Source organism: Sciurus carolinensis, chromosome 1, assembly GCF_902686445.1.
Source record: "Sciurus carolinensis chromosome 1, mSciCar1.2, whole genome shotgun sequence".
Taxonomy (NCBI): domain Eukaryota; kingdom Metazoa; phylum Chordata; class Mammalia; order Rodentia; family Sciuridae; genus Sciurus; species Sciurus carolinensis.
In genome coordinates this window covers 192422111-192437640 of record NC_062213.1, presented here as the reverse complement: position 1 = coordinate 192437640, position 15530 = coordinate 192422111, and the positions used below count along the sequence as shown (strand labels likewise).

Sequence of the window (15530 nt, the reverse complement as noted above, 5' to 3'; positions counted from 1 at the left end):
TTTTTAGAAAACCAGGTTTAGAAAATTGAGTGCCAAGAGACGGTGAGCCTGGGAGGATATGTATGACCCTTGCCTGGCAGGGAGGTCACCAGAGCCCTTGACTGTTGGTGCATGTTATACATGCTCAGTCAGGTGGAAAGTATGCCAGTCAGAAGTCACATGACCCACGTGGAAGTCAGATGTCCCTGATCCCATGTGGTAAATACTGCCCCACAATTGGTACAGGGCTGGGACCTTGCACGAAACTGAGGCAGCACGGAGGCCCTCCTTGGACCCCAATTCCTGTGAACAGGTCAGAAAGATTTCAGACCTGTTGCTCAGAGTAACAGGCATGAGTCTACGAGAAAGGATAGGACCCGGGAAAGGGGACACTCTCAAGGGAGAGAGTGGGTCCTCTCGGAGAGGAGAGGGACGGTGTTCCCCTCCTGCCCTCCAGTTTTATTGGGGCCCCAGGGGGAAGTTTCTAGAGAGTCACCCTGAGGCCTGCCTCTTGACTTTTGACTGCCAGCAGGATGACTTGAGACTTTCAAGTCTCCACTGCCGTGACCATTCTAGGTCCCTGCGGTCCATGCTGACCGGTTCTAGTTGGAACATGTTCTTATAGATTTTAGGGTTTGGAGGGATCATCCTCATCTCCCTGAGTTCTGGGATCTGGTCTGTGTAAGGGTCACAAACGCAGCCCCCGTCTTCAGGCAGTGTAGGTCACATTCTCACTTCAGGCCTGCATGTCTCCTGCGGATAAGAGATTATTTGCTGGAACCCCAGCAAATAATGGTAGAGCTCTTGCCTCGCACATGTGAGGCTCTGGGTTCAATCCTCGGCACCAAGTAAAAATAAATAAATAAAAAATAAAGGTATCGCGTCCATTTACAACTAAAAATATTTTTTAAAAATCAAAATTTAAGAAAAAATAAAAAGAGGTATTTGCTGAGGACTGTAACATTTCCTGTGAACTTAAGCCAGGCCAGTCTGTAGGTAAATTGCTTTTTAGAAGAGAAAGCATGTGGGGTGAGCAGAGTGGGCTCATTTCATAGATTTAGTCCTTTTTTTTTTTGGTGGTGCTGGGGATTGAACCCAGGGCCTTGTGCATGCGAGGCAAGCACTCTGCCAACTGAGCTACATCCCCAGTCCAAGTTATTCCTTTAACCTCATGTTCCCATCACTCACGTCTGTCAGTCCCTATCACAGTCAGTCGGAGAATAGCAGAATGCCAGTTGGCCATAATAGACTTTATAGATCTCCGGCATCATCCTTTCCACCCTCTTCCCATTTTACAGACGGGGAAACTGAGGTCCAGAGAGGGGAAGATCACGCAGCTCATTTGGATCAAGAGTGGGACCAGGATGCAGATCTCCATGGATGTGGAATCTGTGCCTCTGTCCACCTACGGAGGAGGGGCCAGAGCTGGTGTTGACAGAACCAAGCACTTCCTTATTGGGGAGTGATAACAGAAATACAAAGTAGTGTTTTCTTCATTTTCTGTGTTACTTCCTCTGCAAGGCTATGCTGAAACATTGTTCCAAAGAGTAAGCACAGATACCTTAAAAAAAGAAAGAAAGAAAAGAAAAGAAAAGAAACCACCCACCTGCCCACATCTAATGATCAGAGTGTGCCCTGGTCTTTAATGTACAGAACTTATCTTGGGGGGCTAAATTGGGGTGCCATGACCTTTGTTTGTCCTTATCCACATAACCAAACACCAACCCACAGGGACAGATGAGAGGCATTGCGCTGGAGTGGACAGAACTGCGTGACAGAAAACCGAGGCTTCTTGCACTGGGCACCATGCTGGTCTCCTTGGGCAAGACTTGTCCCCTCGTTTGGTCCTGTTTCTTCCTCTAAACAAAGAGAACAATTCTCAGTGATCTCCAGGGCCCTCTTTCCTATCTTCCTCTCCCCCAATGAGCTCTCCTCCTCTACTTAGTAAAAGGAGAGAAGAAGACGGTGTGGAAGTGCACTTAGTTGATTCTTAAAACTTAATTGTATTCATTCAATAAAAACTGAGTACCAATTTCTGTCACGCACTTGGGCATTTTCTTTGCTAAAACAAGGAGGAAAAGCCACCAGTGGGGGGCTGGGGTTGTGGCTCAGTGGCAGAGAGCTCGCCTAGCACGTGTGAGGCCCTAGGTTCGAGTCTCGGCACCACATATAAATAAATGAATAAAATAAAGGTCCATCGACACCTAAAAAAAATTTTTTTAAAGCCACCAATGAAAAAGAGAAATATGCCACAATAGTCGCAATAGTGAACATGCAAAGTCACTTTAAAAATTCGTGGCATTTGCTGGGGACGTAGCTCAGTGGTGCAGCACTTGTCTAGCACGGGCAAGGTCATTGGCTCCATCTCTGGCACCAGAAAAAAAAATTATGGCATTTCTTTGTTATAATATGAGTACAAATAAAAATCTTGATTTTTCAAAATGCATGTTGGAGCTCTTCAGAGACAATTCAGTTCTGCAGTTGTTGACGAGGTCCCTTAAGACCCTCTGACTCTCCTCCTTGAACACTGGGAACACGGAGGCAAATAGAGCTCAGATCTGGAGAAGACAAGCTAGTGATGTCATCTAACACAGCCCACAGGGGTGGACTTTGTCCTTGGAGGCTGTCCCGGGTTGAACAAATAGCATTCCCCAGAACTTCACATTCACCTGGAGCCTGCAAATGTGACGTTATTTAGAAATAGGGCCTCATAGGTGTAACTTATTAAGATGAAATCATGATAGATGAGAGGTCTAAATCCAATGATCAATGTTCCTAAAAGTAGATACCAAGAGACAAGAGGGGCAAGGCCACATGGAGATGGAAGTAGAGACTGGAGTTATGTTGCCACAGTTCAGACATGAGGGGCCACCAGAAGTTGGAAGAGGCAAGGAAAAAGCCTCCCCTTGAAATTTTGAAGGAATTAGGACCCTACTGATTTTGGACTTCTGGCTTCCAGAATTGGGAGGGGGTAAATTTCTGTTTTTTCAAGACACCCAATTTATGGACATTTGTTAAAGGAAATGAATACAGGGGTATAAAATGAAACATGTTAAGAAGCAATGCCCAGTTAGAGTGGCAATGATCTCAAGTTACCAAAAACCATCATCACGCCTGACGAGCACTAACCAAGACAAATCAGACTGAACTAAGCCGAGAAGATAATGTTTAAGAAGGTAGGCTTTGGAGTCAAACAGAACCAGATTGGAAACCCCAGCTCTGGGAAGTCAGCTGTCCTTAACCACTGGTTCCGTATGTATGAATTCAACAAACCACAGATTAAAAAAAAAAAAAAAAAAAAAAAAAAAAATTTAAATTTTTAAAATTTTATCTGGCCGGATGTGGTGGCACATGCTTGTAATCCCAGTGATGTGGGAGACTAAGACAGGAGGATTGAAAGTTCTAGGCCAGCCTCAGAAACTAAGCAAGATCTTTAGTGATTTAGTGAGACCCTATTTCAAAATAAAAAAGATAAAAAGGGCTGGGGATGTGGCTCAGTGGTAAAGTGCCCCTAGGTCCAATCCCTCGCACGGCCCCATACACACGCACAAAGCACGTGCCGGAGGATGCGTGCAGGTTATAGGCAGATACTCCTTTTATGTAAGGGATGTGGGCATCCCAGGTGGTTGGTATCTGCAGGGAGGGGAGGAGGAGGTCCTGGAACTACATTTATTAGCAATGTGACCCCAGGCAAGTGACTGCTGTTTTTTTGTTTTGTTTTGTTTTTGTTTTTGTTTTTAAGTTGTCGAGGGACTTTTATTTTATTTATTCACATGCGGTGCTGAGAATCCAACCAACTGCCTCACACAGGCTAGGCAAGTGCTGCTCCACTGAGCCCCAGTCCCAGCCTTTCTGAGGCTGCAAGGTCCTGTTGGTCAGGTTATCATGCAAACTAAGTGAAATAAGGCATGCCAAAGCCCAGGCACAGGGCTGGCACATAGCCGTGGTATGACCTGAACACGCAGTAGGTCTAGCCTACTTGAGGTCACCTCCATCAACACCTACCCCATCACCTTGCCGGTGTCGTGCACTGTGTCTCCTTTCGATAGTTCGCTGGCTTTCTTTGGGGAACACGTTGTCCCGCGACTATTGAATGAAAACATGGGTAGTCAATATGGTTCCTTTTATTGCATCTGTGGTCCCAAAGGACTGTGTCTGAATTCCTCTGCGATCCTTCCCGCCGACAGCAACTTCCCTGGCCTCCTGCTGGGAAGCCAGCCCCACTGATTCGTGGAGCCTAGGTCCGTGCAGATCTTCCTAAGCGTGGGCCTGTTCTTGCGGGGGTTAAGGGACTGGAATGTCTGCCCCCTGCCCGGCACAGAGTAGGGAATTTCCCTCCCTCCACTCGCTCTGCATTCTAGGTGTGTGGTGGAGGCAAAGGGGCCGGACTGAGGGGACTGAGAATGCTCTGGGGACTAGAGTCTGTGACTAGCTTCCTTCTTCCTAGAGCTGGGTTCGTCTGGAACACTGCTTGCTCCCTGTAGCACCAACTGGATGTCACAGGGTCAATATGGCTTTTGGAAGAGTCCGTGTGTCTAGCACCTCTCATCACCCGGGGACCTAAGAGGGATTGTCAGGGCATCAGGAGGGTCCTTACCCCGACAAGGTGCCCTGAACTGAAGTCTTGTCATTTGTCTCTGGGAAGTGGGTCAACCCCCTTGATCCTCATCGACTCACAGTTCCTGAGCCTCAGCAGGAAAGGGGGACCTGACTGAGGGGCATTTCATGGTTCCAGAAGCGAGGAGGCTCTGACCGTCAGTTAGCCACGAGCCCTGGCCGTCCCATCTGATACCCCAGGCCCCGGGAGCACAGTCCCCCTGCTCCTCACAGTTCCTCTGAGTCCCTCATCGCCAGCCTGATGCTCCCTCCTGGGTCTCGGGATGCAGGCACTAAGCCACTGGCTGGGAAGGTTTTCCTGGCCTGTCCCAGGCCCTGTGTCCTTGTTTCGCTTTGTTGCTTGTCAAAGGCCCCAGCCTTGTGCAGGTGGACACGGCCAGGCCGCCCCCAGAGACAGTGGCAGCACACCTCAGCACAAAGGGCTCAGCGTCCAAGTTCTGGGGCTCGTTTACGAAGTCGAGAGGGCCAGAACCGCTCTCGTCTAGGGAGCAAGAGGATTTCTGACTTGAGTTAAAATCGGGACGAGGCCTCCTCAGTGACCCGAGCAGACTGGACCTCTGACCTCTGGTCCCGAGGTGATTTTCGCATCAGCCTCTGTCTCGGTGACCGAGGACTTTGGGACTTCTTCCCTTCCCTCAGGCCCAAGGTCCCTCAGGTAGCTCTTCCAGCGGTTCAGGCTATGCTGGGCAGAGGAGCGGATCTCTCTGCTCCTCAGGGCGTAGATGACAGGGTTGACCATGGAGTTGAGCAGGCACAACAAAGAGCAGAAGGCAAAGGCCTTCTTGACCTGGTCACTCAACGTGGCAGCCAGGCTGTAGACCAGGAGGGCCAGTACGGGGAACCAGCACATGAACAACACAGCCAGCAGCAGCCCCAGGGTCTTGGCCAACCTCACGTCCAGCCTCATGCGGATCATTCCTGGCCCCTGTCTGTCCTGGTGCTCAGTCAAGCTGGCTACATGCTGATAGGCCTTCCAGAGGACGTGCCCGTACGTGTAGACAATGCCAGAGAAGAGAAGGGCAACGTACAGGAGCCACCCCAGCAGATAGTTGTCAGGAATCAATGGGAACAGCTGAGAGCAGGGACTGGGACAGCAGGTCCATCCCATGAGCGGCAGGTAGGAGATCAGGGCTGACAAGACCCACATGAGGCCCAGGGTCGCCAGGGCCCTCCCCCGGGTGAGGAGAGCTTTGTATGTGGGTGGGTAGCGCAGACAGAGGTAGCGGTCAATGGCGGTCAGCAGCAGGCTGCCCACCGAGGCTGTGAAGGTCAGGGTCACACTGCCAATCTTCAGCAGGAAGATGACCTCTGAATCCATGTTGTGGAAGACATGGAAACTGACAAAGTTGCAGGCAAAGATCACACTGGCCAGGAGGTCAGCTATGGACAAGCTGCCAATAAACAGGTAAGAGGGCCTCCTGCGGAGCCGGTGGGAAGACAGGATCAGATAAAGCACAGTCAAGTTCTCCAGGGCACTCAGCAGGCCCAGCAGGGTGCACAGCACCGTGACTGCTGCCTGCTGAGGATGGTTGAGGACCATGTAAGCCTCCATGGGGTTGGAATTCAAGCCCTGCTTTGAGCCGTTGACTGCTCGCTCCAGGCACACCTCCATGAGTCTGGGCTGGTCCGGAGGGCTTTGCTGCAGTACAAGGAAAAGAGAGAACTTGGTGATCAGTGCAATCCTCCGATAAATGGCAATAGTCACTTGACCTGTGCACATACACCACCTGTCGAGAAATCAGTGTGCGTTGTTGCTCTACATTTTGTGTTTTCTCCATTTAAGCGGACAGCCAGCCAGGTCCACGGGAATGCAACAAGCAGAAATAACCTGTACTGTTTTTTGCCATTCATTTTTCAAAACACTAATCATAACACTTCCTTTTGAAAACAAGGGGGATCCCCCAGAGTCATCGACCAAGAAGAAAGCAAAAGACAAAAGAAATGGAATCTGGAGATGGTGGACAGGGGTTTCAACAATTTGGGGAAGGGAAATAAGACTTGGTCTTCATCCCAAGTGGTGGGAAAATAAGCTATAGAAGATAAAATATTTTATATTAGATAGAATATAGAAACCTAGTTAAGCTGGTTGCGGGGACACATACCTATAATCTCAGCTACTTGGGAAGCTGAGGCAGGAGGATCGCGAGTTTGAGGTCAGCCTCAGCAAGTTAGTGAGACCCTGTGTCAAAGTAAAAAATAAATAAGGGCTGGGGATCCAGCTCAGTTGTAAGGCACCCCTGGATTCAATCCCTTACACACACACACACACGCACACACACACACACAAAGTTCAGTTAAATATGAATGTTAATGAATCATTTTTTTAATATAAAAGTTTGAGACATTGAAGAAAAAACTCAGGACATGTAAATATTGCCTGTGACATGATAGATATCATTAAAATGCAAGCTAAATATTTTTCTGGAGGGATAGCCTTCTACAGCTTACACAAGATTCCCACAGAAAAAGGCCCGTGGAATCTGAGCTCACCATATAAAAGTTCACAGTGTGTAAGGAATCGAAAGCAGGAGTTAGCAGGAATGTCAAATAACAGAATCACACTTCTGAGAACTTTATTAAGTATAATTCTTGGGTAATACTTATAAGAATATGTTTGGTATAATTAAGCAATAATTGAAAGCATGAGCTCAGAATAAGAGACTGTCTGGGTAGATATTTTTATTTTATTTATTTATTGTGGTACTGGGGCTTGAACCCAGGACCTCACACACGCTAGGCAAGTGCTCTAAGCTACGTCCCCAACCCTCTCCATTTTTTGTTTTGGGACAGGGATTCATTAAATTGCCCAGGCTGACTCCACTGTGGTCCTCGCCTCCTGCATAACGGGGATTACAGGTGTGCACCACGCCCAGCCTATTTTTCTGAGATGAGGTCTTGCCTAGTTGCCTTCCTGGCCTTGAACTTCTGAGCTCGAGCCCCTCCTGCCTCAGTCTCCCTGTAGCTGGACTACAGGTGCATATCATTGTGGGTAGATTTGAAAAAGAATGAAATAAAATTTCTGGAAGTGAGGGCTGGCAAGGTAGCTCAGTGGTAGAATGCCTGCTTAGCACGAGCCAGGCCTGGGGCATGACCCCCAGCATGCCTTTATTTTATTCATTTATTTATATGTGGTGCTGAGAATCAAACCCATTGTGTCACTCGTGCTAGGCTAGGGCTCCACCACTGAACGACAGCCCCAGCTCCCTGGCTGCTGCTGCTTTTTCTTTCTCCCCACCACCCCTTTTTTCTTTTTAATTTGTGATACTGGGGATTGAATCCAGGGGTGCTCTATCACTGTGCTACATTCCTAGCCTTTTATTATTATGATTATTATTTTAATTATGAGATAGTCTTGCTAAGTTGCTTAGGCTGGCCTTGAACTTCTAGGGATTGAGCCCAGGGCCTTGTACATGCAGGCACTTGCTCTACCACTGAGCTATCCCCAGCCTGTGTAGTTACTGGAAAAATCTACTGACATCCGGGACTCCTGCCAGCCAGGTGGAGGCGCACCTCCAGTTCCCCAGTAGTCCTGCTTTCTGGCCTCCAGGTCTTTGCCCAGGATTCTTCTCCCGGCTCACCTTCCTTCTTGACCTTCCACTGGGCTCATCTCCTGCCCAGTGAAGACTTTGCCAAGCCTGTGGTCATATGCACAACTCCCAACCTTACTCTATACCTCCAGTGTATATGATTAGGGCCACCACAGGTACGTAGGACAAAACAGCCAAGTCTTTAGCTCCTGACCCATCATCTATTAAGAAAACAGAAAAATATCAGGACCTTAAGCCCCTGTTATAGTTTGGATCTGGAATGTTCCACAAAGGATCATGATGGGTTCATGATCGAATGAACTGTTAGGAGGTGGTGGAGACCGTAGGAGATGGTACCTAGTTGGAGGTGTGCCCTGGAAGGGGATATCTTGTCCCCAGCCTCTTCCTCTCTCTTGTGACCACTATGAAGTGAGTGGCTTGCTCCCCACACGCTCTCTGTCATGATTGTCTGTCTTACCAAAGGCCCAGAAACAATAGAGCCAAGCAACCATGGGTTAAAATCTCTGAAGATTTATGCAAAGTAAAACTTTCCTCCTTTTGTTGATTTTCTCAGGTATTTTGTCACAGCAACAGAAAACTAACTAACACAACCTCTAACCTATCATTCCTTAAAATCAGCATGCAGTTTTTCCTTTTCTTCTCTTTCTTGCCCACATTCTTCCACAATCTTATCACAAGGAAGGTGCACCAGAAACGCTAGAATACTGGTGCCATAATATCTGGAAAATAAACTAAATGCCAGCTGCAGTGGTGCACACCTATACTCCCAGCAGCTCAGGAGGCCGAAGCAGAAGGATTGCAAGTCCAAAATAAGCCTCAGCAACTTAATGAGGCCCTGTCTCAAAACAAAATATAAAAAGGGCTGGGGATGAGGCTCAGTGATTAAGTGCCCCTGGGTTCAATCCCTGGTACACAAAATAAGAACAAACTAAATAATAACTGATTTGTATCTTCTACAAGGAAGAAATTCCTGAAAAAAAAAAAAAATACCATACTCATGACCAGTAGGAAATTACCAGACCTAGCCCATCCCCTGAACTCAATAAAAAGCTGGCCCCTTCCTTGGGGAGCATTCTGATACTCTCTCTCTCTCTCTCTTTGCATGTGCTGTCTCCCCTCTCCTGAAATAAACCCCCCCAATTAAAGTTTTTTCTATGTATCTGAACTCCTGGCTGACCCCATACAAATTCCATACAAAATATTTTTCCAGCCATAATCGAATTTCATCTAGATACCTATGACAGAAGATTCATGATTGGGTGGGGCAAACTATGTCACCTGCATTTATTAGGACTTCAAAATGAACCCTACTATTATGTATCACTATAATGTACTAATAATTTTTTTTAAAGAGGTTGGGGCTGGGGATGTAACTCAGTGGCAGAGCCCTCGCCCAGCATGCACAGGTCCTCGGTTCCGTCCTCCGCACTGAAAAATTAAAAAAAAAAAAAAAAAAGTTTTATTATTCGGTAGTTTTTCAGACTTTTAGGGGAGCAAACCTTCTGACAATTGACAGCACCCCTAGTCATAAAAGAGGCCACCATGTCCTCCTCCTGTAAGCTCAGGTTCATCTGTGGGACCATCAGACTCCAAGGAACAGACTGAAAACTCGCCCAATGCCATTATCTCACCATGGAGCCAACAGAGTAAGGGTGGGGATGTGATTTGCCCAAGGCCACCCAGCAAATTAGTGGCAAAGCTAGAACTGGACTCACATCTCCTGACTCTTGTGCCACAGGCATAGAGATGGCCCTACCCAGGGAGGCATTTCCCTGGGACAGACGCCCTTGGCAGAGCATCGTCAAGGTCAGAAAGCAATGCTAGCTGAGCTCTCAACCTGGCTACGATGAGTGACAAGCAGTGCCCAAGCTGTGTAAGCTTCCTCAGCTCCATGTCCCTGTGCTGCCACCTCGCGAAGCTTCCACCTCTGCGGAAAGAAGTGCGATGCCCCCTGTACCCTCATGAGCCCCCCAGCAGGGACTCTCTTTTCTTGTTTCTCTTGAAAAACTGCCCCCTCCGGTCAGGGAGTGGCTTATTGCCCCCAGAGCCCAGCCTGGAAGAGGGACGCTGGGGGTGGCGGCGCGGCTGGCATCTGTGTCTGGCTCAGCCCCAGTGTGGCTGACCATCTGGGTTGCTGTCCAGAGTGGGAAGGGGCAGGAAAGGCAGGCATTCGGATGGAGGGCTCACAAGGCAGCATCTAGCAGCAGCAGGACGCCCAGAGCAACAGGAAAGCCAGCTCCCTGTCCTCGGTCCTTTGGAGTCACAAGAGCTGGCTTCTAGGCGAGGACAGGGTCTGAAAGCCCAGCACCTGCTGAATGGGTGATGGTGCCAGCCCCACCTCTGCCACGCTTGTGGAAATCCCTGCGACTCTCTGGGTAATGGCAGTAGCGGTACCTGCCCCTTCCTCCTTAGGAAGACCAAAGGGTTGAGGATTTCCATGATTTCCAACATCGCTTTTTAACCCCGGGCCAGGGTGGTCTCTGAGGGGGTACTGATCCCTCCAAGTGTATGTGAGACCCACCGGTGCATTTATTTATTTATTTATTTATTCATACTTTTTATCAGTGGTCAGGGCAATTTCAAGATGAACTTGTTAGGTAGCAGTGGACTTGCTAGTAATGGGCCGTGACAGGGGACCAAGAACAGCAGGTCACATGAATTGCCTTCCATGAACAATCAAGTAGCTCGTAGAACAACAACAGGTGTACTCATCCTGAGAACAAACAGGTGGAAACAAAGGGAGTCGGTTAAGAAATACGTAAAGAGGGAAAGATCAATGGGGTTGATTCCTGGCAGGGTGTACTGAGGTCACGGCACAGTTAGGACTTACGTCCATTGGTTTCTTAATGGATTTCAGAAGAGAAATTTCTTTAGTAGCTCAGGCACGCTAAGGGACCCGGATACCCACACTAACATGGGGTGGGGCCGGCGCAATGGCACACGCCTGTAATCCCAGAGGTTTGGGAGGTTGAGGCAGGTAGATTCAAGTTCAAAGCCAGCCTCAGCAATTCAGCAGGCCCTGAGCAACTCAGTGAGACTGTCTCTAAATAAAAGAAAGGGCTGGGGATGTGGCTCAGCGGTAAAGTTCCCTGGGTTCAATCCCTGGTACAAAAAAAAAAAAAATAGGATTGACAAGACTAGTAGATGAAGCTCCCCTGAATAGGATGGCCACCATGACAGCTCAGGAGAGGACCAACCAGGGTCAAAAACTCCATTGTCCGACGCGAAGGAGTTGAACACCTGCTTGGTAAGACCAAAGCAGGTGGACCCCAGTTCCGTAGTAATTCCGGCAGCAGAACTGTGTCCGTTGCTGTGCTCTGCAGGAGACCACCCACTGTCACTCTTGAGGGGATCCTTTGCTAGAGCCTTACCTGACTCACTCTAAAATTTTCTTGCTTGACTTTTCGGGTTTGACTTTAGATTTTCTTTCATCAGAACATAAGAACCTGGGTTTGGAACTTCAGCTCCCCGCTCTCCTGAGACACAGACACCTGGTAGATAGGGCCACTGATGTATGCAAAAACGTCTTGAGAGCTAATGCTGTACAGATGTCAGACTGAAAGAGAGCCAGCTGACCAACCGAGTGCTTTCTCCACGAACCAAAAGTCAAAGGCCGGAAACCACATGTGCTCCTTCCCCAGGGAGCGCGACCGGGCTGGGCGTGGTGTGGCGTCTGGGGGCTGCAGCCCAGACCTGGCAGAGCCAGCGTTGAGGGCTGGGGAAGGGAACCTGGGACTGCTCAGGAGAAGGTGTGCCTGGGGTTTTTTCTGACCTGAAGTGAAAACGTGAAGTGAAAGGAGGCGGCAGCCGCAGTCGCCCTGCTACTCCTGGAACTACCTCCTGCGTGGGAAGCTGAGATTCCAGCCCCCCGCCTTGGAGGGGGTGTGGTTTGGGTTCTGGTTTTGTTTTGGTGCTGGGGATGGAACCCAGCCTCCTCATCCCGGATACTGACTCCTGCCGTGCCACCAAGCGACTTTGGCAGGTCCCTTCTACACTCTGAGCCCTTCTTTTCTCATTTTCAAAGCAGGTGGGTTCCTGGGGGTGGTTCCTAGGGTCTTCACCAGGAGATTCAGCATGTTGGATCCCAGTGTCTTGAAACAAGACGTCCCTGCATTCAAATCCAGTTCTGTAACGAATGGGCTGTGTGACCTCGGGCAGGTTACTGCATTTCTCTGAGCCCCTTTTTCATAATCTGTAAACCAGGAGAAATCCTACCCACAGAACTTTGAGCAGATTAATGCTAGAAGCTTACTAAACTCATAGCACCGTGCCTGGTTTACAGCAGGTGCCTATTGGAAAGCAGGAAGTACTCAGTAGACTTAGTTCACAGGAGTCTTATACCAGTCTGGGCTCAAGTCACTCTGGAATGAGGCAGATGGAAAGGCCCCACTTACTCTGGACTGACGCCCTGTCACCATCGAGGCCAAACCTTCAACATTTAAGACCTATTTGACCTGCAAGAATAGCCCATTAGTAACAGATCAGTGTGACCTTCCGGACCTGCCACCCAGAAAGCCTTGAAGTCTGTCCTGGGGCCTCCTTCCACTTTTTATTTTTATTTTTGTAGTGCTAGGGACTGAACCCAGGGCCTGAAGCATGCCAGGCAAGCACTCTACCACTGAGCCAACCCCTGGCCCCCACACTTCATCTCCTAGTCCCCACCGTTCTTGGTAGTCCTTGATTATGATTGCAATACATTTTTCTGGAGTTTGCAGCTGTGGGCTGTGGTCATTCGCCCACATTTCATCCATTTTTATATCGCTATCTAAAACCACTACCTCCTTGGGTTGTGGATATGGTTCAGTGGCTGGCATGCACAAGGCCCTGGTTTTGTTCCCTACCACCATGAAAACACAACAAAAACCCCCAGCCACCTCTGCCTTCTCCAAGAAGCCCTCTCTGGTTTCTCCTGCAGTTGGCTGAAACTTGTGGCGTCTGACCACATGGATCACTGTCCACCTTGTGTTATTTGTGTCCATTCTGCACCTTGCTTTCTGGACAATGAGCTTCTGATCTTGAACTTCCGATTTGGGTCTGGAAGTGAAGTTTTCTTTGTATTTCTCATCCCCCTTGCTCCAAAAAAGATGTTGCCTAGCACAATGTCAGGGTCACATTTGATTCTTGGTAGAGGCCTTTTTTTCTTCTCTTGGTGCTGGGGAATGAACCTAGGGGTGTTTAACCACTGAGCCACATCCCCAGCCCTTTTTATTTTTTATTTTGAGACAGGGTCTTGCCGAGTTGCTTAGGGCCTCACTAAATTACAGAGGTTGGCTTTGAACTTGAGATCCTCCTGTCTCAGCCTCCCGAGCCAGTAGGATTACAGGCGCATGCTACCATGCCTGGCTTGGTAGAGGCCTTTTGAAGAGGCACCAGAGCTAAGCAAAGCGACCCGTGTGGCCACAGAACAGCCCAGCCAGGTGAAGCAATTAGAGGGCCCCTGAGCTACCACTCCTGGACCCCATACCCATGGCAGACGGTGCTCAGGAGTCCTGCCCGTTCACCTGCAGCCTCGTGGGCCCTCTCAACAGTGCTGCTGGCCTGGGAACCACACTTGCTGAGAGACGCGGGAACACAGCAGAGCACTAAAGCTGGATGTGAGCTTGAAGGTCAGCAGCTGTCCAGGCTGATGGACAGTCACTCCTCAGGTGCATTCAGCAGGGGAGGTGGGAAAGCATCGTGGGGAGAAGGAAGTTGAAGTCTCTCCAGTGACGTAAGTCCCAGGAGTTTATTAATGCAAAGCAAAATACAGAAACTCTTGAGAGCTGAAGAACTGCCACCGGGCTGTTTTTCCTAATCAGTTCCTTTAACAAACTCCTTCTGGGATTTCCAACACCTGAGCCCAGGGGAAGATTGGCAAAAGTAAGCACTTAAATACTTTTAAATTGATTTGTCAAATGAATAAATGGACCGGTGCCTGGTAGGAGAAAAGCAGGATTCTTCAGAGAGACGTTTTTGTTTGTTTGTTTGTTTTCGTTTCACTGTACGGGGAACCCACCAGGGCCTCAGGCATGCCAGGCAAGCACACTAACACTGAGCTACATCCTCAGCCTTTTTATCTTACTTTGAGACAGGGCCTCACTAAGTTACTGAGGCTGGCCTCAAAATTCTCGATCCTCCTTCCTCAGCCTCCTGAGTCAAAACCAGAGCCTACATGCATGTCAGGCAAGTGCTCCACCACTGAGTCACATCCGTAGCTGGAGGAGGTAAGTGGTTTTTAAAAACAGATATAAAAATGGATGAAATGTGGGCAAGTGACCACAGCCCATAGCCCAAAACTCCTGAAAAATGTATTATAGTTGTAATCAAGGATTACCAAGAATGGTGGGGACTAGGAGATGAAGTGTGGGGGCCAGGGGTTGGCTCAGTGGTAGAGTGCTTGCCTGGCATGCTTCAGGCCCCGGGTTCAGTCCCTAGCACTACAAAAATAAAAATAAAAAGTGGAAGGAAGCCCCAGGACAGACTTCAAGGCTTTCTGGGTGGCAGGTCCGGAAGGTCACACTGATCTGTTACTAATGGGCTATTCTTGCAGGTCAAATAGGTCTTAAATGTTGAAGGTTTGGCCTCGATGGTGACAGGGCGTCAGTCCAGAGTAAGTGGGGCCTTTCCATCTGCCTCATTCCAGAGTGACTTGAGCCCAGACTCATATAAGACTCCTGTGAACTAAGTCTACTGAGTACTTCCTGCTTTCCAATAGGCACCTGCTGTAAACCAGGCACGGTGCTATGAGTTTAGTAAGCTTCTAGCATTGATCTGCTCAAAGTTCTGTGGGTAGGGTTTCTCCTAGAGCCTCCTCTCGAACTCGCCATCCTCCTACCTCAAGCCTGTGCCCCTGAGTCTAGCTTCACCTGCATTCTTGCTGTGCAGATTAAATAATTATTAAAACAAATTACGCAGTAGCTGGGGTATCTGGTTGAACTGAGGAGAATGTCTGATGTGGTGAAGAGGAAAGGGTCCCACAGTAGGAATCGGGGGCTCAGAGTTGGAGTCTGGGCTCTGGAGCCAGGTAGCTCTGTGGAGAAGCCACTTCTCTGTCTTGTTCTAGCCCTGCCATTGGAAGACAGGAGAATCCTGGTGATGAGCAGCTGGCATTGAACCGGCTCTGTCTGTGTACCACCTCATGCAAGCCTCCAAACAGCCCTGCAAGCTGGGTATCGTTATTCTTTTCCATTCTGTATAAATGGGGAAATTGGGCCTGGAGATACCAAGAAGTTCCCTGGCGTCACTGGGCTTCATTCCTCCGAAGCCCCGGGATCCCTGCCTGCGGTTTTGCTATTCTCCCCTCCCCACCTCCAAACAGATGCTGGTAAATTCACTGACTAGCTCAAGATCTGCCCACAGGTTGGTTTGGTTGAGTCTTTTCAACCATCTTCCTCTTTCAGCTGTCTC

At 48.9% G+C, this 15530-nt stretch overlaps 1 protein-coding gene and 1 non-coding gene across 4 annotated transcripts in view; both read right to left on the bottom strand.

Moving 5' to 3' along the window:
- Positions 1 to 1053: 1053 nt before the first annotated feature.
- Trnaa-cgc (transfer RNA alanine (anticodon CGC)) lies at positions 1054 to 1126 on the bottom strand. The gene has a single exon. It is a non-coding gene; the product is annotated as a tRNA-Ala (tRNA).
- Positions 1127 to 3827: 2701 nt separating this feature from the next.
- Positions 3828 to 15530, bottom strand: part of Cnr2 (cannabinoid receptor 2) — a 22180-nt gene continuing 10477 nt past the window's right edge. The window contains exons 2-3 of one of the 3 annotated variants that reach the window (XR_007103831.1): positions 4577 to 6235; positions 3828 to 4065 (exon numbers count right to left, since the gene is read on the bottom strand). Coding sequence is in view for 2 of the 3 variants with exons in the window: in XM_047515771.1 (XP_047371727.1) it covers positions 5129 to 6208 (1080 nt within the window). In the remaining variant the exon portion in view is untranslated. Of the gene's footprint in view, positions 6236 to 6698; positions 6759 to 15530 lie in introns of those variants that run through there. The other 2 variants (XM_047515771.1, XM_047515764.1) reach the window with 2 other exon arrangements.